The 21,606-nt window shown below is 45.3% G+C and overlaps 1 protein-coding gene across 2 annotated transcripts in view; it reads left to right on the forward strand.

The window, feature by feature from the left end:
- abcc1 (ATP binding cassette subfamily C member 1 (ABCC1 blood group)) overlaps window positions 1-21,606 on the forward strand; it is a 57,002-nt gene that overhangs the window by 29,826 nt on the left and 5,570 nt on the right. The window contains exons 16-27 of one of the 2 annotated variants that reach the window (XM_063186914.1): window positions 637-763; window positions 1,388-1,564; window positions 4,469-4,636; window positions 5,054-5,231; window positions 7,890-7,949; window positions 10,654-10,705; window positions 11,376-11,517; window positions 12,142-12,349; window positions 13,903-14,213; window positions 14,864-15,063; window positions 16,650-16,776; window positions 17,272-17,373. In XM_063186914.1, coding sequence (XP_063042984.1) covers window positions 637-763; window positions 1,388-1,564; window positions 4,469-4,636; window positions 5,054-5,231; window positions 7,890-7,949; window positions 10,654-10,705; window positions 11,376-11,517; window positions 12,142-12,349; window positions 13,903-14,213; window positions 14,864-15,063; window positions 16,650-16,776; window positions 17,272-17,373 — 1,852 coding nt within the window. The remainder of the gene's footprint in view (window positions 1-636; window positions 764-1,387; window positions 1,565-4,468; window positions 4,637-5,053; window positions 5,232-7,889; window positions 7,950-10,653; window positions 10,706-11,375; window positions 11,518-12,141; window positions 12,350-13,902; window positions 14,214-14,863; window positions 15,064-16,649; window positions 16,777-17,271; window positions 17,374-21,606) is intronic. The other variant, XM_063186922.1, reaches the window with a different exon arrangement.

Consider the following 21,606-nt stretch of genomic DNA (forward strand, 5'->3'; position numbering starts at 1 on the left):
AGTGTCTCAACTAAGAACTAGAACCATTTAAATGTCAGTATACGTCGAAGATCATTGAGTACACCTTACAGTATATCAGTGGTTCTCAACCTTTTTTGAGCAGATGCCCCTTGACCTATTCATAAGCCTCCCAACGCCCCTTTTATCTGATCACAAGCTTGCCAACACCCCACTGAGTACCGGTACTAAAGAATAAAGTAGACAGACAAATACACCTCAATTGCAACTGAGCCCACCCCCACCCCCAGCTGTATTCTTCTCAACGCTCCCCACAGGCTCTATAACGCCCCCATTCAGAAGCACCACCTAGGCCCTGCCGTGGCCAACCGGTAGGGCACTCACCTGCCATGCGGCTGACCCGGGTTCGATTCCCGGCCCAGGTCATTTGCCGATCTCTCCCCGTCTCTCTCCCAATTCGCTTCCTGTCCACCTCTCGCACTGTCCTATCAAATTAGGTCGGGGAAAAAAAAGACCAAAAAATAAATAAATAGAAGCACCACCTTACATTGATATGACAGTTACTCTGTCAAGTGATTACATGACTCTCCTCTGTCGTTCCTTCACCACTTTTCTGTCCTCTCTCCCTTTTATTTCCTGTGGTCTTTGTCTCCCCCCTGCATCTCTGTCCCTCTTCAGGATAAATGTGCAGATCCCAGAAGGCTCTCTGGTGGCAGTGGTGGGCCACGTAGGCTCTGGCAAGTCCTCTCTCCTCTCTGCACTGCTGGGGGAGATGCACAAGCAGGATGGACATGTCAGCATCAAGGTACAGAACACACACACACACACACACACACACACACACACACACACACACACACACACACACACACACACACACACACACACACACACACACACACACACACACACACACACACACACACACACACACTATAAACTATGAAAACACTGACAAAACAGACAAAACTATAAACTACAAAACCTTCTGCATGCTGACCGTTTCCCCATTTCGTGACTAAAGCGCAATTGTGTGTGCTGGAGTTTTTTTCCCTGATTCAGCGACCTCTGGGTCATCAGCAACGCACCTGCCCGCTGAGGTGTGCAGTACACACATCAGATCACAATGCAGGAGAGGTCTGAAACTAACGTCCAAGTAGAAAATCAACGAACTAGCCTGTTTTTGCCTTCATCATGCGAATTGCCATTTCCGTTTTTCTGAAATTGGGGCAAATTCTTGAAATATCATTAGCCCTTTACACAAGCCTTGATGTCTCACTAACAGTGTACACAAGTTGCTTTTCATTTAAATTGCTACAGCTCTCTGAAGCAATATCAAAGTAGTGAGGTGTCATACTCATGCATGTCATTGAGTGTGCAGTCTTATCATTGAGTATCATGGTGTGTGTGTCTTCTGATCTCTTCTCAGGGCTCCGTTGCCTATGTGCCCCAGCAAGCCTGGATCCAGAACGCTACTCTGCGAGACAATATCACCTTCGGCCATGAGAAGAAGGACTCGTGGTACCACCGTGTGGTGGAGGCCTGTGCTCTCCTACCGGACCTGGAGATCCTGCCAGGGGGTGACGCCACTGAGATCGGAGAGAAGGTACAACCAGCCTCCTCTTCTGTAGAAAACAATTAACAATTAGCAACAGGGTGATTCCACGCCAAATCTCCACCTACCTCCGTTTTAATTTTACATTTTCAAATATGCTATGTTTTCCTCTGGGTAACTTGAAGTAACTGTGTGAGGTCAGGAATCTTCAGTCAAAAAATTGGCAGTTAAGTTTTTTTTATTTACCTCATCTGGTGTCAAAATATTATATTATATATCATGTATCATGACCGTTGCAGCCGCTTCTCTTGAATACTCAAGAACACTCTGAATTTGGGAGGCAGGCAACATCCAGACGGCATCCATTAACTCGCTCATCCGCTCCTGAGAAAATAGTTTTTCTATCCCCAAATCATAGTGAGGCTTTTCTCACCAAATCTGTGTGAGCTGTGAAATCATCAAGGGGGTTTGGCGATGCCACAAAACTATCTGTTTACTTGTCTACTGCCGTCTAGACAGTCGCTGGCAGCCACATGTTTTTTTTTTTTTTTTCGAAGATATGTTTTTGTTTTTTTTCGACTTTATTGATGACAGGCTAGTATGAGAGATGGACAGGAAGCGGATGGGGAGAGAGAGATGGGGAGGGGTCGGCAAATGACCCGGGCCGGGAATCGAACCCGGGTCGGCCGCATGGTAGACAAGTGCCCTACCGGTTGGCCACGGCAGGGCCCTAGCAGTCAAGTGTTCTTAGAAGGGCACATGTTAAATTGCAGACCGAGCCTGACCAACCTGTCACCAGGCCATCAGATAACATGCCAGGCTGTAAATTCACAGCCACAGCTAGCCTAACCAAGCAAGCAACAGCCCAGATGCCACCAGTGGCACACGAGACTGTACACTTAGTGGTGGCAGGCAGCCTAGCCAGCCAAACACCCCCCTGGTCACATCCTGGCATGGAGGGAAGTGTAAATCCCACAGTGAGTGTGTGGAAGTGTGAATCCACAGTGACAGGGCAAATGACACACTGGCACTGTCTGTTGATGTGAATTCCAGAGCCAAGCTGGGCGCTAGGCAGACTGACGATAACCAAGACTGGATAGGTCCCGAGGCTGAGTGACTATGGGTGTGGCGCTCGTAAATTCTGAGCTCTTTTCAGTTCATATATCAAAAGTGGGATACTCACTTTCTTTCTAGCCATATGCAGTCTGCTCTTTTCAGAGTGTCAGGTTGAGTTAAGAAATGTCCCCAATGCCAGTGACGAGGCCCAGATTGGATAGGCCCTAGGCAGAGCGACAGGGCCCAGGTTGGATGGAGCCTAGGCAGAGAGACAAGGCCCTGGTTTGATAGAGCCTAGGCAGAGAGACAGGGCGCGGGTTGTATAGGTCCAAGGCAGAGTGTCAGGGCCTAGGTTGGATAGGCCCCAGGCACAACAACAAGGCCCAGGGTGGAAAGGCTGTAGGCAGAGTGATGAGTCCCAGTTTGGATAGGCCCTAGACAGAGAGACAGGACAGGGCTCAGGTTGGATAGGCTGCAGGCATAGAGATGAGGCCCAGATTGGATAGGCCCTAGGCAGAGTGTCAAGGCCCAGATTGGATAGGCCCTACAGAGAGACAGGGCTCAGGTTGCATACCAGGGCCACATGAGGGATGCCAATAATCCTTCTGGTTGTTTAGCAGAGTCAGCAGAAAAGCCTGTCTGTCTGCCTGTCTGCCTGCCTGCCTGCCTCTGTGTGTGGCAACAGAGGTGAGTCACCAGGCAGCCTGAGATTGTCACCAGGCCCTGCCAAGGGCTATAATTAGGTGCCCGGTAGTAGCCTACAGCACACAGACTGAGGCAGGCATCCCACAGTACACGCACTGCTCTTAAGAAGGAACACCAAGCAGTGGTGGACTGTTTGGTGCCAGACTGAGGAGGCCGCCCTGTGTGGAAAGGGAAAGGGTGGATTTGGTGGATGTGTGAGTCACCATAGAAAGTAATGGGAATTTGTGTCAGAACACCACAATGTTGTTGTGTTACATGGCATTACTCTAAGCAGACACTTGCATACAAAGGCACATGATCCTGTTGGGGGGAAAAAACTCATCGGCTGAGGGAAAAATAAGAGGCTCCAGAGGAAATGAGGTGTACCGTACTGGCAGGAGCAGGTTGGTCAGGAAATTACATTTGTCATGGTAAACACTGCTCGGAAAAGGAGGGCTTCTGGTGCAATATACGTATGAAGACTAATATTGCTGTCCAAATCAAGTGACTAAAACCTGGCTCAAACTACACGATTATCGACCAGATTCTCAGCTGAAAACCCCCTTTACGACAATTGGTGGAACGTTACCCCCCAGGACCATCGCAAGCGATTGTCGGGCAAGATTTCCTTGTCGTGGCCGACGTTCTAAGAGTCGCAGATCGCAAATCGTAGAAATCAAACAGTGTTTGATATTTGCGACTGGAAATAGAACGTTGGGCATTGTCTCGGTGGTTGCGAGCAGGGATAAGATTTACAGTTGCGATTCTCTTCTACGTAGTGTGCGGTGCACCCTGACGTCAAAATCGGACACACAATCGGGAGTCATGTAGTTTGAGCCAGGCTTTAGGACTTCAAAATGTCTTGAATGTATGGCACTAACAAAGGCATGAAGTTCCCATGCACAGCCATTGTACATGTGGGGATATGCAATCAGAAGTAATCCAGAAAATGGAGTAAATCGGTGCACACTGGTAGAGTGAACCTGATGAAGCGGCAGCTAAAGCAGAATAAACACTCAGTAAATCAAAGTGTGCTTTGCTGTGATTTATCCTGTTTTCTGGACATTTTGAACTCTGAAAGTTTGTTTGTGTAAATGCATACCTTTGTACATGTAGAATTACATTAACAATCTGCTATTCTATTGTTCTTTGTTCTGTTCTCTTTTTCTCTACGTATTCTAATTGTTCTTGTGTCCCACTGTGTGTGTTCATCAGGGTGTTAACCTGTCTGGTGGCCAGAAGCAGCGTGTGAGCTTGGCGCGGGCGGTCTACTGTGACTGTGATAACTACTTGCTGGACGACCCTCTCTCTGCTGTGGACGCCCACGTGGGGAAGCACATCTTCGAGAAGGTCATCGGACCACAGGGCCTGCTGAAGGGAAGGGTAAGGCTGGACCATGCTCTACTCTCTATGCAGTCCAGTGAAAGACTCTGTATGCTCTCATGACAAGCTGTCGCAGATAGCGTTTCGGAATTGTACTACTTCGCAAAGTTGTTACAGTTTTTGGAGGTGCATGCAGAGTCTCTGCTGTTTACCTGAATTTTCATCCTGGTCTGAGTCTGCAGCAGCCTTTTAAATTGAAGTATTAAAATGTCTCTTTTACTTACAAATTCAGATTGAACTGTTCAATTATTTGTTCCTCTTCACTCATGTCAATACTGAAACAAATGACTTTAGTATCATGTCCAGTGCACGTCTTCTGTTTCTGTGTTTGCATTTTCCCAAACGGAGAGAGAGAAAGATGGGGAAAGAGAAATTCTGTCTTTTTTTAATATTTTAAATTGTTTTTTGTCCCCCCAGACGCGTGTGTTGGTGACCCATGGGCTGAGTTTCCTGCCCCAGGCCGACCTGATCCTGGTGATGGTGGATGGGGAGATCACAGAGGCCGGCTCCTACGCAGAGCTGATGGCCAGGCAGGGAGCCTTTGCAGAGTTCCTGACCACCTACGCCAACGCCGAGCAGACCGACGATGCCACAGGTGACACAACCATAGAAATATTGATCATAATAAATATAGATTTGTTAAATGTTTTGGGCGTTAAGAGTTTATTCAGACAAGACAGTTAGAGATTGTGACAGGAAAGGAATGGAAGAGAGAGTTCTTCCTTACCGTCTTCTATCATGGTCATCAACCTTTGTCTTGCTCCATGCGACATAACGCAATAGTGCATAATGCAGTGTTTTTCAATAGTGCATAATGCAGTGTTTTTCAATAGTGCATAATGCAGTGTTTTTCAATAGTGGGGTCGCCTGGAATTCAAATGGGGCCTGAAATGTCTAGGTTTGAAAAAAGACTCTTAGTTTTTCAGAAACATCAATAGGTTTAATTCCCTACAAGTTAGCCCAGTTGTGTTGTTTTTTTCCGGTTGTGGAAAAAAACGGCATGGGGTCCCCAAAAATTTGGGATGTCAAAATGGGGTCCCAGGCCAAAGAAAGTTTGGGAACCATTGCCATAATGACAGAGGGGTGTGCGTTATTCCTTCAGCCCTGCTGTGCTGTGTGTATGATGACAGGTGGTGTTGTTCGGCTGTCCTTATCTCGTAATGTCCACAGACGCGGCGCCCTCTGTTTGCTGAGGTGTAGGGGGTGGGGGAAGAGTTTCCTTTATCTTTACAGCACATGTGCACATTCATCTCAGCATTTCAACAATCATCTCAGTTCTCATTTTGTCTTATGATAGACACGCGGTAGTGCGGGTGTAGTGTGTGATCATAGTCTAGAACAAGGAAACTCGTACTCTGTGCTTCTAGTGACAATGCGGTGCAACTAGTGTAGGACCAGACATGAATAAAAGGGGAGAAATCTGGTGCCACACAGATGTCTTTTTTTGTTGTTGTTATTTCTTATTTATTTACAGTGCATTAGACGAATGTTTGTAGACTAATGCATTGTAAAAATAAACAGGTTATAATTTGAATAAAAGGGAAGACACCTGGTGCCACACAGATGTCTTTTTTATTATGATAATAGTCTACCCAGCAGCCTTTGTCATCTGTCAGAATGGACTGAAGCCCTCTAGTGGCCAGTCTGTGTTTGGCCAGAAAAGCACCCTTCCCATATACTGTACTATGAACACACATTATAGAGCCATGGTATGCGAGGTTAGTTACTTCATTAATTTCTGATATACGGCATACAATCACGCTATGTCAATGCACATGCAAGACTTTGACGTATATGTTGTCAATATTTCTGTAGTGTAAAGAAATCCTACACACTGTCCATTCCGCCAACAAACTTTAAGACAACGTTTCGGTCATCTGACCTTCTTCAGGTGAAGTTTTTTAGGATTGACGTTATTTAGGTACAGGATACAGTCCTTGGAACAATGAACTCTAGTCATAATTGAGGTAGAGTCCTGGAGACCACACATATTCTTCCTACTGGTATGAGATATGAACCTGCAACCTTCAGGCCATAAGAACATCTGCTTAACCATCAGTCTTTGTTTATTGCTATGGTCTCCCTTTTCACTTCGCTGCCTTATGGTGTGTGCACATGGTCATAGACCCAGAGAGGCTATAGTGAGGGGTGCTTGAGCAACCAGAGCCCATCGGCACTCACTTGTTTTTGTTGCTCCGGTCACCTAATTTGTGTCATTGTTGGGAAATTCACTTTGGTTGGCCAATTTTCATTGCTTTGGTCACCTTTTGTATACACTGTTAGACCCAGACAGACTATAGGGAGGAGTGCTTAATCAGTCCATGGACACTCACTTTTTTTTGGCTCTAATCGCCAAATTCCCCTCATTGCTGGGAAATTCGCTTCGGTTGCCCAATTTGCCTTGGTTTGGTCGCTTCTGGTGTGTACACACGGTTATAGACTCAGGCAGACTATAGTGAGCTGGAGTGGCCAGAGGACATGGCTACGCCTACATTATGGTGGAGGTTTAGAGCAGGCGCAGCTTGGGCCTACCCCCCCAGACAGTGAGGCCCATCCTTGGTCTCGCTGCGGATGGGAGACTAGGCGATTACAGACTCGGCGGTTGTTACCGGCTATACCTCATGGGACTGACTCGCGTCCAGTTACTGCTCCAGTTTAAGAGCCTTCTCTGAGCCTTGCCAGCTCCACCATCCCTCAAAACTGGTGTGTGAGAAGAGAAGAGTTTCTCTGTAAGAAGAACCTTGAAAGCACTGAATGCTTCATATTTGAAATGTTACGGGCGTGTTCTGATTTTGTTGTAAGCCATGTACATGTAAGCCCCTTCGGATATGTACTGTTAATTTAGCAGGGGCAAGTCTGACATTTCTCTTCCATATACGCTCTATATACTAGTAAATCAGTGAAAAGCATGACATATTAAAACCTTGAAATGGACAACACATTCAATAAAGGAAGAGTGCTAAAAGGCACATGCTTGACCAACACGAACACACAGGGTATTCTATTGCTTTTACAGTGCATGTACGGTATGTGTTTTCCTTTCATCTGGGGCCTCTGTTCAACCATTTAATTCTGTTAACAGTGCACACATCACATATCTAGCCCATTCTGTGTTCTCCCTGTTGTGTCTTAATTACACAGGTCTTGTTTGTGGTCTCATAATGTGTCTTTGTATTCCATTTGTCCCCATTTATTTTGTCCTCTTTTGTGTTTGTGCTCTTTTTGTTTTTCTTCCACCACCGCTGCTCTGCAGAAGGGTGGGAGGGAGAAGAGGAGATGGAGGAGGAGGAGAAACAGAAGGGTGGAGCTGAAGGTGTGAAGGGGTTGATAGGTCCCCACTAGGCCCACCCACATGTGATGTGGAGGCAGATTCAGAATAGGTCTGCACGAATCGCATGGTTTTTGGAGACACAATTTTGTCTATGTGTGACTTGTTGTGGCCATTTATTTGCTGCGTGTCGGAAGGCATGAAATGTTTGACAATGCGACACAAGTTTCTGTTCTGGAGGGCATCAAATTCATGTCCTTATGATGAAAGATAAAAATGGATCAAAACCTGTCTGCAAGACTGTTGAGATGGCATTATATTTTGCAGTATTCTAACATGTTAAATCCCAAATTAGGAGGAGATGCGTAGAAGCGTTTGGGTTTACATTCTGATTTCAGAGTCTTGCAGAGGCTGATTATTATGGTTTATATCCTGTATTCAGACAGATGGGTGCCATTTTGTTCAAAGGATGATGCATGAAAGTTAGTGCACAGCACATAAGGGCAAGTAGAAGATGGTGCATCATCTATTGACTCTCTAAAGCAATTCATCCATATAAAAGTTACTGATTTCTTTTGGGTTTATTGTATATATCAAAATTTCTTGCACAACTCATCACCAGTTTGAGCGGGCACAAACATGACCTTTTCTATTTAGGGTTTATTTTGGACGTTGTTTGGCTGTTATTTTACTGGGGACACCATTCAGAACTCTTTGATTGATGGCCTTGCAAGTTAAAACATTTAAAGGAGGGAGGGCAGATGAAGATGGATAAACAGTGTATTGCCATCCCCCTACAAACTAGATATAGAAGAAGCAGGAAGCTTGGCAAAACCTGGTCTGCATAATCACCGTTTCACTCTCAGACCTTTGCAGTTTGAAGGCCAGAAGGTTTGACTGCCGCAGATCACAATACATTTAAGCGCATGGTCAGTTTTGACAAGACACCTCAATTGTTACCAAATATTGGGGTGACCTTTCTGTAACCACACAGCATGCGGTACGGTAGCAACAGCTTTTGCCATTCTTTCACTTAGTTGTTAGATTTCTAGAACCCAGATGATGTCACTGTCTTGGCTGCTGTGAGTTGCCTTTGTTTTTGATTGCTGTCTTGGTTGCCTGGGCAGGCAATAATGTAAAGCCTGATGCTGTCAAGTAGGCATACTGCTCTTCTTGTAGCTAAATGGACAACAGGGGTTGCACCTTGTTTCACTGCACCTATTGCATTAATCAGGTACAGTGTAACAAAGTATCTAACAACATGTGACATTGTGTTATTGCACTGTACCGTACTATAGTTTAGGGTTAGGGATGTGCAATGTAAGTACATTATCTTGCATGTTGATATATGTAATTACGCTAAAGACACTAAAATATGGTGCTACTCAAAAAACAAGGATGGAATCAGGAGTTGTGGGAGTAGATGGAGGAATGGTACCATAAGCCTCTGCTTAACAAATCAGTCATCACTGAGGCAAAACATTCAACTTAATGAACATTTTGAAGTTTAAGTTAAATATGTTTTTATTCACATGCCTTGTGCCCAGGATGTTGATGTATGTCAGGTCACCCGCTTCAGTATGACTCATCAAGGCAGATGATGATCAGCGGCCAGCATTCTTGGGTGCACCGCTTTGGCAGCAACTCAAGAATCTGGTCCGTTTAAAATAACCTAAAACCTACTGAAGGAGGCAGCTCAAGGAAGACTTGGTCTATCTCACAAGAATCAATTTTAACTTCAGCGAAACCAAAATGTCTGGTGTGGTTTGTTTTGCATCTGCCAGTTTGGTTGCTTTGATTTGAGACTTGGGAATTCAATGCAAGATAAAACAGGCCCTCACACGAGCCAAATGACTGAAGTGTAGTAGATTGTGCTGAAAGGGCATCTTCCTGGCATGCGCTGTAGTGATGAAGGAGATGATGCTCAGCATTATCTGGAGGAGGGTAGATGGTGGTATAGTAGCCTTGGTGATGCTGTAGTATGGGTTGGGAATAGCACGGTGGGGCACCTGAACAAAAAAAAGTGACAGTTAAAATAAAAAAATAAATAAAAAAAAGAGAAACATTTTTGTGTCCTTTTCTTCAGATTGTTTTGTCATTGGGAGGGGCCTTCCTCAGGTTCACCATCCAACACAGGCTTGACATGTTGTTGTGGTGAATCTGATGAAGGCTTAAAGGAACAGACCACCCTTTTTTGATTTTCACATAATTGCAGTATCTCCAAGCATTATTCATGAACGTGCATATAATTTTCGTCTATGTGTTTGCATTGCCCCGTTTGACAGTATACCCAAATTAGGCATAGTAATGCAAGTCTATGGTACAAAATAAAACACCAGCAAATGTACTTCTAAACCACTTTAAAATGAATGTAACATTCACCAGAGTGTAAAACAGCAATTTAATTCGGTCCAGTGATCACTTGTGGCTTGATGCTAAAGATACCAGTTACTTTCAGTGATTATGCTAAGCTATGCTAATAATTCTGATCCAATAAATCTAAGTAATGAAAACACAGAGGAGAAAATGATATGCACATTCATGAACAATGCTGGGAAATACTGCAAATATGTGAAAACCAAAAAAGGGTGGTCTGTTCCTTTAAACGTCATCTCCCGACTCCTACACAAACTGAAGAACAGAACATCAAAAGAATTCTATAGAGTATGCAAACTTTTTTCAAAAAGGAACTAAATGGTGGGGCACCTTACCTGATCTTGTCTCACCGGCATCTCTGCTCTCCCAACAGACGGCGCCCCTCAGAAGGGCCTAGAAAATGGAGGCCCTGCAGCATTATTGCGGTAAGCCCTTATTATGCTGCTCGTGTCTCTGTCTGTGTGTTTGGCAGTGAATTCCAAGTTGAAGAGATAATGGATATTTCAGTTGATATTAAACTTTGAAATTTAAAATTAAAATCTGTTGTTTGTATTCAACATAACCTGTTTGTATTCAACATTACCTGTTCGTACTCAACATTACCCGGTTACAATATAACAGTACAGAGGCTGTAAATTACATTACATCTAGCAGACACCTAAATGAGTAGATGAGAAGCCCATACTCTTACCAGATCAATAGGAATTATATTAGGTGTAACATGATATTATGTTTGCCTACGTATTCATTGCAGTTGTGGCCGGCTTTTTTTTTCTTTTTTTTCATTAAATTGTGTCTTTGGATTGTGGTTTGCTTCTGCTAGTCTAAAGAAATTGCAATGCAAACTAAAACAAATACAGTCTTTGGGGCATTGTAAAAACTCAAAACATTATGATTTCGCAAACCACAAACGGCGATCGTAACAGCAGTACAAATTGAAATTGTGAAAAAATAACATAATACCTTGCCTTGCCTTGCCTGACACCTGCTCATAAACCTGCCTTGCCCACCCACTGATTGTGTTTGTGTCTGCGCGTGTGTCTGTGCGTGTGTCTCTCTCTGCGTGTGTGTGTGTGTGTGTGTTGCACCTTGCAGGCAAAGCCAGAGCACGCTGACGGCCGCCGGCTCGGCCAAGTCCCTGCTGAAGGCCGAGAGCGTGGCTGAGGTGGCCAAGAAGGACGCCAGGACCCCGGACGCAGCCAAGCTGACCGAGGCCGACAAGGCCAAAACTGGACGGGTGCGTGCGTGCGAGACGAGAGCAGCTTGTAGCTTTACGACCTGCTGGTCAGCGGTTTGGACAATCGCTAGCTAGGATTTACTGTAGCACTCTGCTGGACCTTTGCGAGAATAGTTTTTTTGTGTGTGTGTTTTGGGATATGAAATGCTTTGTTACAAGACCAAATGGAGACAAATAAAAAAAACATGATTTCTTTTCACTACCCCACTAGTATGGTCAATTTGTACTGAACACCGCAGATGTATCGGTTCCAACAAACTTCTTCAAACATTTATTTTTACTTGATAAGATCCCTCTTAATTTCTTTTATTTCAATGACCGTATATAAACAATTAGCACCATAGATTAACGTTAAATGGCTTAGTTGTGACATAGTTATGGGGGCTAGCTGTGGTTGTGTGTGTTGACTCTATTTCAAGATTTTAAGTCAATTGTCTTTTTTTTTTCAATTGTCTTTTGCCTGGTGTATTTGTCTCCCAGGTTGAAGCTGGCCTTCTCTCAGAGGTAGTAAAAGGGTAGTAAATTCATCATAGGAATATCTGTAGGCACCTTGCTCTGTGTTTGTTCCCTTGCTATTTTGTGATGTAACTTGACATGTTTTGCCTTGTGTGTTGTGAACTGCAGGTGAAGCTGGCTGTGTTCTGGGAGTACATGAAGGCCATCGGGGTGTGCCTGTCCCTCATCAGCGTCTTCCTCTTCTTCGTACACCACCTTGCCTCCGTGGGGGCCAACTACTGGCTCAGCCTGTGGACAGACGACCCCGTCATCAACGGCACCCAGCCCAACCGCAACATGCGCCTCGGGGTCTACGGGGGCCTGGGTCTCTCCCAAGGTGAGGCACAGTCGATGTTTTCAATGACGCTGGCCAGAATTCGCCTGGGAAATCCCATGCTGCTTTGCACAATCTCACCTGTGATTATGTCTGGTGGTAACCAGGTAAGGCCAGAATGGTCTTATTGCCCGTTTCGGCACCAGTTAGTATCTTTGGAACCGAAGTGCTTACTTACCTGCAAACTACTGCTGTCCTTACTGGATTGTGTACTGTACTGCATGACCATAAGCATGCCCCCTTGACCATGAGGTCAGTGAGGTCGGATGAGAAAACATTTCGTATAGAAATTATTATTATTATTTTTTCTCGATTCGCATCTCGTAAACTATTTCACGGTTATAGCATGCTTAGATTTTCAGCATTCGCGATTAGATGCAGGAACGTGCACCGGTACTTTTTTCTGTTGGCCTGAAGACAAGAACTGTTGTCACCAAATTGGCAACCATGCCCACATACTGGACTCTAGCTTAGTTGTGACATCTGAAGTCTGAAGGTTCAGATCAAAAGTGTGGCCATCGTCTTCCATGCAAGTCACAAGCAAATTCTGGGAAACACAAGGCTGTAAACCTGCAATGCCTAAAATTAATACATGCATATAAAGAGAATCATGCACTTAATCCTTCTCCTTATCAAAAACATCATAATGGGCCCTGCTGTGGTGGCCTAACGGTAGGGCACTGGGTTACTACGCCGGCGACCCGGGTTCGATTCCTGCCTGGGTCACTGCCTGGGCCGATCCTCCCCCCGTCTCTCTCTCCCACTCACTTCCTGTCGCCTCTCATACTGTCCTATCAAAATAAAGATAAAAATGCCCCCCTTCCCAAAAAAAAGAACATCATAATAATACATATTTTTCCTACATTACAAAGTCTTTTAGGAGCCAGCACTGATAAAGCAGTGTGAGAGTTACCCTCCTGGCAGGTCTCTATACCAGGACATGGTGGTTGAAAGCCACTTCATATGCTACTGTGCTGTGCATAACAATGCTGTGCAGACGGAGCATGGTGCCTGATGGTAACGTGGTCAGGCTGGCTGTTGCATAAGAGTGGTCTTGACCCTGTCACAGAGGAGACTGGGCTGCCGATGCGATGCGATGTGAGGTCTGCACAGTAGCTCCAAGGCACTTGCATAAAACCACAGCGCAACCAGGTCATTTAGATAAGCATTTGCCAAACCCAAACAATATCGTTCATGCTTGACAACAGTGATCAGCGACTACCTTCCTGCTGTCCAGTGCGTTGGAGGCCAGTACGGTTAGTTTACTGACTTTTCTGTAGAGTTCATTTTGTGTTTTGTTTTCTCCTCTCCTCTCCTCTCCTCTTCTCTCCTCTCTTCCCCCACTCTCCTCTCCTCTCCTCTCTCCTCTCCTCTCCTCCCCCACTCTCCTCTCCTCTCCTCTCCTCCCCTCTCCTCTCCTCTCCTCTCCTCTCCTCTCCTCCCCCACTCTCCTCTCCTCTCCTCTCCCCTCCTCTCCTCTCCTCTCCTCTCCTCTCCTCTCCTCCCCCACTCCTCTCTCCTCTCCTCTCCTCTCCTCTCCTCTCTCCTCTCCTCAGGTGTGGCGGTGTTCTGCTACTCGGTCTCGGTGTCCATCGGCGGCGTCCTGGCGTCGCGCTACCTCCACGCGTCTATGCTCTACAACGTGCTGCGCTCGCCCATGGCCTTCTTCGAGCGCACGCCCAGCGGCAACCTGGTGAACCGCTTCGCCAAGGAGACGGACACCATCGACTCGGTCATCCCCAGCATCATCAAGATGTTCCTGGGCTCCATGTTCAACGTGCTCAGCTCCTGCGCAATCATCCTCTTCGCCACGCCCTACGTGGCCATCATCATCCCGCCCCTCGGCCTGCTCTACTTCTTCGTCCAGGTTAGGCACCACTTACAGGCAGGGTTGCCAGATGAGTCTGATGATTTCCGGCCCAAAAAAATGCTCCAGACCCGCCTGGAAGCACTAAATCCCGCCCAATTTGAACTAAACTCTATTGATTTCCATGGCCAAAAATTTGCAGAAAAAAACGCAGACGGCCCACAGACGGCCATCCTAAGCAATCTGGCGCTGGGGGTTAGGTCACACTTAACTGTTGGTGCTGCGGATTTGTCGTGGCAGAATGCCTCGAAAGCCCAGAGCTTGTTTCTGTTTTACCGCCAAGTCGTAATAGATTGTTTTAGTTGTCTATGATGGGAAACAGAACAAACACAAAAACACTAAACCAATCATCAAATCTAGACTCTGCCTTGAGGTGCAAAGGCAAACATAGACTTAGACTTAGACTTAGACTTAGACTTATGTTTATTGATCCCATAAAAAGGGAAATTTAGGGTAACGGCTGCCACCATGTGTGGCGCCCCAAAAACAAATAATAACATATAAATGAACCGAAATTGTAAATGTGGAATTATACCCTTTTCTTAAAAAAACTGCAGAACTGAATATACTATGTGTTGTGACCTTACAATATATGCTTCATGTTTTGACTTTATATCATTAAATTTGCCATTTGTTGTGACTCTCTGTAGCGTTTCTACGTGGCGTCGTCACGGCAGCTGAAGCGTCTGGAGTCGGTGAGCCGTGCTCCGGTCTACACGCACTTCAACGAGACTCTCCTGGGCACCAGCGTCATTCGCGCCTTTGGGGAGCAGCAGCGCTTCATACGCGAGAGCGACGGCCGCGTTGACCACAACCAGAAGGCCTACTACCCCGGCATCGTAGCCAACCGGTACGCACTCATACTATTACATTACATTACACTTAGCTACCGCTAATACACACAGCAATGTGGACCACAACCAGAAGGCCTGCTACCCTGGCATCGTAGCCAACCGGTACGCACCATTACATTACATTACATTACACTTAGTCAACGCTAATACATCCAGTTACGTTAACTCACTTTACTGCTACTAATACACACAGCAATGTGGACCACAACCAGAAGGCCTACTACCCCGGCATCGTAGCCAACCGGTATGCACTGTTACCATTACATTACATCATATTACACCTAGCGAACGCTAATACACCTTCACGTTGTGTAATATAGACCACAACCAGACCATATAGACCACAACCCCGGCATCGTAGCCAACAGGTATGCACCGTCACTTTAACTCGCTTAACACACAAGCCAACCGGTACGCACTGTTACCATTGCATTTACAGTTTGCGAACGCTAATGACCCAGTTACGTTAACTCACTTCACTGCCACTAATACACAGCCATGTGGACCACAATCAGAATACCTACTATCCTGGCAAGAAAACATACCCCTTGGAAAATTTGACCCCTTGTATGCCGTATCACTATAATATAGTGTGTGTACATGTGGATCAATATCACAATTTCAGTTGATTTGACATTAATCTGTGTACTGTTGTTGGTGACAACAGATCATTTGTTTTTCATGTTCTCTGTGGACTTACACTTTTATTTTGTCTCTTTATTATAAGCCTAAATGTCCCCTTTTGCCCTGTCGTATACCAAAGTGTATTTCACACCCTTACCATATTTTAATTGGAGTGAAAACATACAAAACAACTTACTGAAACACAAATACTTAGCAGTGGCTGCACATTTCCAGTGTTACTGATGTTTTTTAATCCCCATTTGTTTTTGTGGGGTGTTTGTGACTTTGATGGTCTGTTCTCCAAAGCCACAGTATTTTCCTTGCAAAGTCTTCATTACACAGAATCTTTAAAAGCTTCACTAATCAAAAATTCTCCTTGTCTGTTAGACATTGTGGGCACATAGGACACATTAATGAGGAAGACATTCAGTGTAAGACACATCAATTAATCAGACAGATTAATTAAGAAGTGGTGGACGTAGGAAGCCAGTATAAATACCACGGAAATGATAAAAGCTTCCACCATCACACGCACCATTAAACAACAAAAGAACACTATTCTTAAGAAGTACCTAGTAAGCAGAATTTGTAAAAAGCCTGTTGAAAAGAGCATTTGTTTTCTTGTAGTGGAAATAAGTCGAGCCATTTTTCCTGCTATGCCTGGGAGGTCGCTTCGCACAGGGCATTTTTCAGTTTATGTGTTTGTGCTGCAAATTTTTCCACAGGAACTGACAAGAGTGTGTTTCGGCCCACCATCCCTACACAAGCAGCCTCATCTCTTATCACCTACTGGACCTACTCTCGCTCAGCGGCCCTGGGCTGCACATGTCAATTACGCCGGTGTTATCTTGCACGCCACTAGCTGTTAGTGGTGTAGCGAGGGCTATTTTTGGGCCGTATTTTGGGTTGTGGCGTTTTTTTAAGGATGTGTGTGTTGTGTTGTCCCCTCCTGCGGTAGGTGGCTGGCCGTCCGGCTTGAGTTTGTGGGGAACTGCATCGTGACATTCGCCGCACTCTTCGCCGTGGTCGCCAGAGACAGCCTCAGCCCTGGACTCATGGGCCTGTCCATCTCCTATGCCCTGCAGGTCAGTGTCTTCTTTTCTTTTTTTGTTAAGATATTTTTTTTGGTCTTTTACAACTTTATTGATGATAGGACAGTTTGTGAGGTGGACAGGAAGCGAATGGGGAAAGAGATGGGGAGGGGTTAGCAAAGTACCCTGCCCGGGAATCGAACACGGGTCGGCCGCATGGCAGACGAGTACCCTACCGCTTGGCCACGGCAGGGCTGGTCAGTGTGTTCTTGTATCCTAAATGGGACCTTTATTTTGGAGGGAGGGGTCATTCATAGCATGCTCTGTGAAGGGTTTAAAGCGTGTGAGGAATACTATAGGTATCCAAAGAGAAAGAAGGATCTTGGACTCACTTTTTGTTAACAGTTTTCTTCATTTTTCCTTCTGTCATTCATATTTTCCTCTCTGTGCCTCACCTTGACTACTTGTCTTTATTTCTCTCTCTCGCTCTCTCTCTCCCTTATCCTTTCTCTGTGTCTCCATCTCCATCTTAATCACTCCGTCTCCCAGGTGACTGCTTCTCTGAACTGGCTGGTGCGGATGTCCTCTGAGCTGGAGACCAACATCGTGGCTGTGGAGAAGGTCAAGGAGTATGGAGACACGGAGAAGGAGGTGAGTAAGATAGGGCAGAGATCATGTGGCAGTGGTGGAAAGGATGGGAAGTTGTGGAGATTTTTGTTACCCATGCATCTGCATTTTAAAATGCATGCTGAAGATTTCCAGAACTTAAGCTCTTACGTGTGTTGACATCTATGATGCCGTTTCATCATCGCTGTAGGCTTTGTATACTGGCATTTAAGAAAGTGTTATATTTATTTTTTTATTTTTTGTAAAACATAAGCCACTGAGATGTCTTGTAATGCTGCATTACTCAACTTCAGTTAAGTGTCCAGCTAATCTAATGGTTCATCTCAACAACCATCCATAATGCTTTGTAGTTAATGAATACAGCATAAATGCATAATGCCTGAATCATGTTTAGACATTTTTTTTCAAATGTCGAGCAGGCATTCCAAGTCTGGTATCAATTTACCACATAACATGTGCAGGTTATGTGGTGAGAGATGTTTCTGTAGACCACTGGAAAATGTTGTCACCATTAATCAAGGCACTTTCCACCATCGAGGTGCACTGCGTTTTCTGTAGCGTGGATGACTACCTTGGTGGTCTGCCTGTATTTACAGCAAATTTTGTTTTGGAAGGTGAAAGTGCTGCACAAAGACTGCAATAAACATTGGCTACGCTTATATGGCGTATTTAATTCCGAATTAAATAGTTCAGTCGAGTTTACTTTGATCTTTCATTTAATTCCAAATTAAGAGGTGTTTACATGACGTTTTCAAAGCGGAATTGACCTTTATTCAGAATTAAAGTGAGTTAATTCGGAATTAAATGTCTCATGTAAACATAGTAGAAAGATTAAGGGTTTTGTTTGGCCAGCAGGAACAAATATCTCATTTTAGTGGAAACATGGTCAGTCAACAACAACCAGTACATCCAACCATTTTACCGCTTTTATTCTGTTTTAATGAGCGCACATATAATGAGATGTGCAGATTAGCTGGTTTATGGTGTTAGCTGTATTGGTGTAAAGGCAGAAGGAAGACATGGCAGTGTTTTGATAGCTGTGTGGGCCGCTCGGTACAGTCGACACTCGATGTTCCCGAGATATGTTCCCGAGATCAGAAGTGAATGGACTCAATTTGGATAGACAGGGCAAAAGAGAGATGGAGGCGAGAGACAAAATGTCATCATGGTCACTAAGAATCATGAGCAACCATGGAAAGGGAGAGGGCAAAAGACTCCAACCTGGACAGGAAGAGAGAGAGTGAAAGAAAGAGAGTCTGAAGAGCAAGTGTGGGGGATGGGGACCTGGATGTTCCAGTGAAGCCACCAAGCTCTGATTAGCCTAAATTCCTCAATGCGGCCGCGTGCTTGCATTCACTCACAGGCAATCGCATGCCATTCACAGTTCACATTGCTAGTGTTGTCCACTCCACCAACGGGATCTCAGCATCACCTCTGAGCATCTTTGTCTTGGTGTCGCTCCTGTTGCACCTCCAGCTCTTGCTCTAGTCTAGTGTTTCTCAAACTTTTTGAGACCGAGGACCACTTTATCCATCCAAAAATGTTCAGGGACGACTTGTCAACTAAATTGCCAGTTGTCGGGTACTAATTTGACACTGCTGCTTTCGATTTCGATTCATTTACATTACCAGCCTGACGTATTGTGGTGAAAAGCTATGTTTAGCTTTGTAATAATGTTACAATTATAGCCTACTGCTAGCTTGTCCTAGAAAAGTAGAAATCCCCTCATGGACCACCAGAGCTCTGTCAAGGACCACCAGTGGTCCACACTTTGACCCCGCTTTGAGAATCACTGCCCTAGTCCAAGTCCCGAGCCTCAGCATCCACTGCTGGCTTCAACACGTGCCTCCTCCTCCCTGGACTGCAGTGGACGAGCTTGGCTCCCCATCACCTCACGCCTCACACAGCGTGCCACCCGGGGCAGGGACACGTGGTGAGGCACGCTGTCGCCACCTGTCCATCCACATGCTGGAGCTGTGTCAGGCTGGATCCCCTCAGAGTCACTAGGTGGCCTCTCCGAAGACTGCAGACTTCCATGGTTCCTTCTAAAGCTGCAGCAGGCAACCTGCCCTACTCTGCTCTCTCATAGTTGAGCTGGAACTGTAGAACCTCAAAGTTTGATAAGTTCTAAAGTTCTTTTAAGAACTAACAAATGAACAAAGCTAATCACTCACGGTTCCCTGTGATTAGAACTTCAACAAGAGTACCTCCACATTCGAACCCTGTGGAATTGGAAGAAAAAAAATCGCCTGTGTTTACTCTTTCAACATCTGCGATATATACGTACAAACCCCTGTACACAAATGTCAATTTTTTTCATTGGTGCAGGAATAAACAAGCCCCTACATAATTGGAGACAATTCTGCGTGCTCTGTGGCGACACAGGGGGGGGGTGACACGGGGGTGCAACTTCTCTCCTTGTCGGCAACTCTACTCGTGTCCAGCTTTGAGCCGCGATGATCTCTGCTCCAAAAGTCATTTTTAAACTGCCAGTTTTGCCCTGCAAAGCTGTCTGTGAGGAAGGTGCTGTGTGCAAACACAGCGTAGAGTACAGTTACCGTAGAAGGCATGCCAAGGAGCTGGTGGCAGCGCCAGGGGGCTGCAGGTGGTGTCGGGTGAGGCAAAGGGGTGGCATCAGGTCAGGGCTCGCATTAGCTGGCCAGGCTGGAAATGAGGTTGATCTGAATGTTATTGTTGTGGCCATGTTGATGGCCTAGGGTAGTGAAATCATTAACAGGCTTCTCATTGGTCACGGGCCTTTTGGGGGAATCATGGAATTACCATACACTCTAAAGACGGCATGTATTGAAAGTAAGGCCCAACTGTGATTTCCCCTCATACTCCTTTATGGGATGTCACCCTTTTCTGAACGCAAGTGTTTGTCTAACTGTTCATTGGGAGTATTTTGGCATTTTGTTGCATTTGGTGACAGTGACGAGTGCATTTGCTCCTTAATCTCAAAATATTCATTTTCTGTTTTGGTACTTGTAATGTCTACGGGACAATAATGAACAAAAGGGTTTTTTTTGTTTTTTTTCACCCAATACAACAACTTGTTTGTGGCGGCCTTGCTGAAGTGTGAAAGCATGGCGTTAAATGACATGACGTTGTCAGTCACTTTAAAACCCACTAGTAAATCGGCTTTTATTTCTCTTGAGGGTTGATGTCTGGAAGTGCAGCCTGTCGTTGCGTAGCGCAATGATGTTCAAACCCAGTCATGGATGACCACTGTTTTGGTTTCGGGTTTCTGTGTGTGTGTGTGTGTGTGTGTGTGTGTGTGTGTGTGTGTGTGTGTGTGTGTGTGTGTGTGTGTGTGTGTGTGTGTGTGTGTGTGTGTGTGTGTGTGTGTGTGTGTGTGTGTGTGTGTGTGTGTGTGTGTGTGTTTTGATTTTGTGTGCGCGTGTGTTTGTGTGTGTGTGTGTGTGCGCGTGTGTTTGTGTGTGTGTGTGTGTGCGCGTGTGTGTGTGTGTTTTGATTTTGTGTGTGTGTGTGTGTGTGTGTGTGTGTGTGTGTGTGTGTGCGCGTGTTCCGGCCGGTGAGTGAGTTCATTTTAGCCTGGGGTCTGTGCAAAAGATCCCCTGTTGCCACAGTCCCTTAGAGTTAGACACTGGGCTAAACTTACTCCGGCCCCTCAGACAGACAGGGTAAATAAAAAAGCACAATGAGGACAGAAGAGGACTGAAATTTGTAAACAGCCTCGGAGAGACACAAATGGAAAGCAGACCTAGACCACCAGATTATATGGATTGGTCAGACGCTGGGCTGTACAGTGATTGGTTAATGAAACCGTTGTGAAGGAAGGATGTTGGGGAGCTAAACATGCTTTGCGGACAGTTTTCTGTGTTTTCTTTTCTTTCTTTCTTTCTTTCTTTCTTTCTTTCTTTCTTTCTTTCTTTCTTTGCTTTTTGCCTGAAAGTATAGGGAGGTCAGCAAGGGGAAATCAGTCTCTTTTGAAGAGTCTGCAATGTCTCTGCTACCACTGAAGATGTTTCAGTTAATTTGACATCTGGTTTATTTTCTATGTCAAAGACACTCATTTCTTTCAAATACACAAATTTATAAGTATCACTTTTATAAAGAACGTGTAGAATCTCTGAATCTGCCTTTAGCACTCCAGACATTTTAAACGATTAAAAGAAAAATCTGCAGATTGAAACTCTCCTACAGGCAGAGATAGAGAATGTCCTTGGAATACCACACTAGTGTGAATATCAGTAGGTTTCCCCCCCCTTTTTTTTCTCTCACTCTACGGTCCCT

The sequence above is a fragment of the Engraulis encrasicolus genome, chromosome 2, assembly GCF_034702125.1.
Source record: "Engraulis encrasicolus isolate BLACKSEA-1 chromosome 2, IST_EnEncr_1.0, whole genome shotgun sequence".
Lineage (NCBI taxonomy): Eukaryota > Metazoa > Chordata > Actinopteri > Clupeiformes > Engraulidae > Engraulis > Engraulis encrasicolus.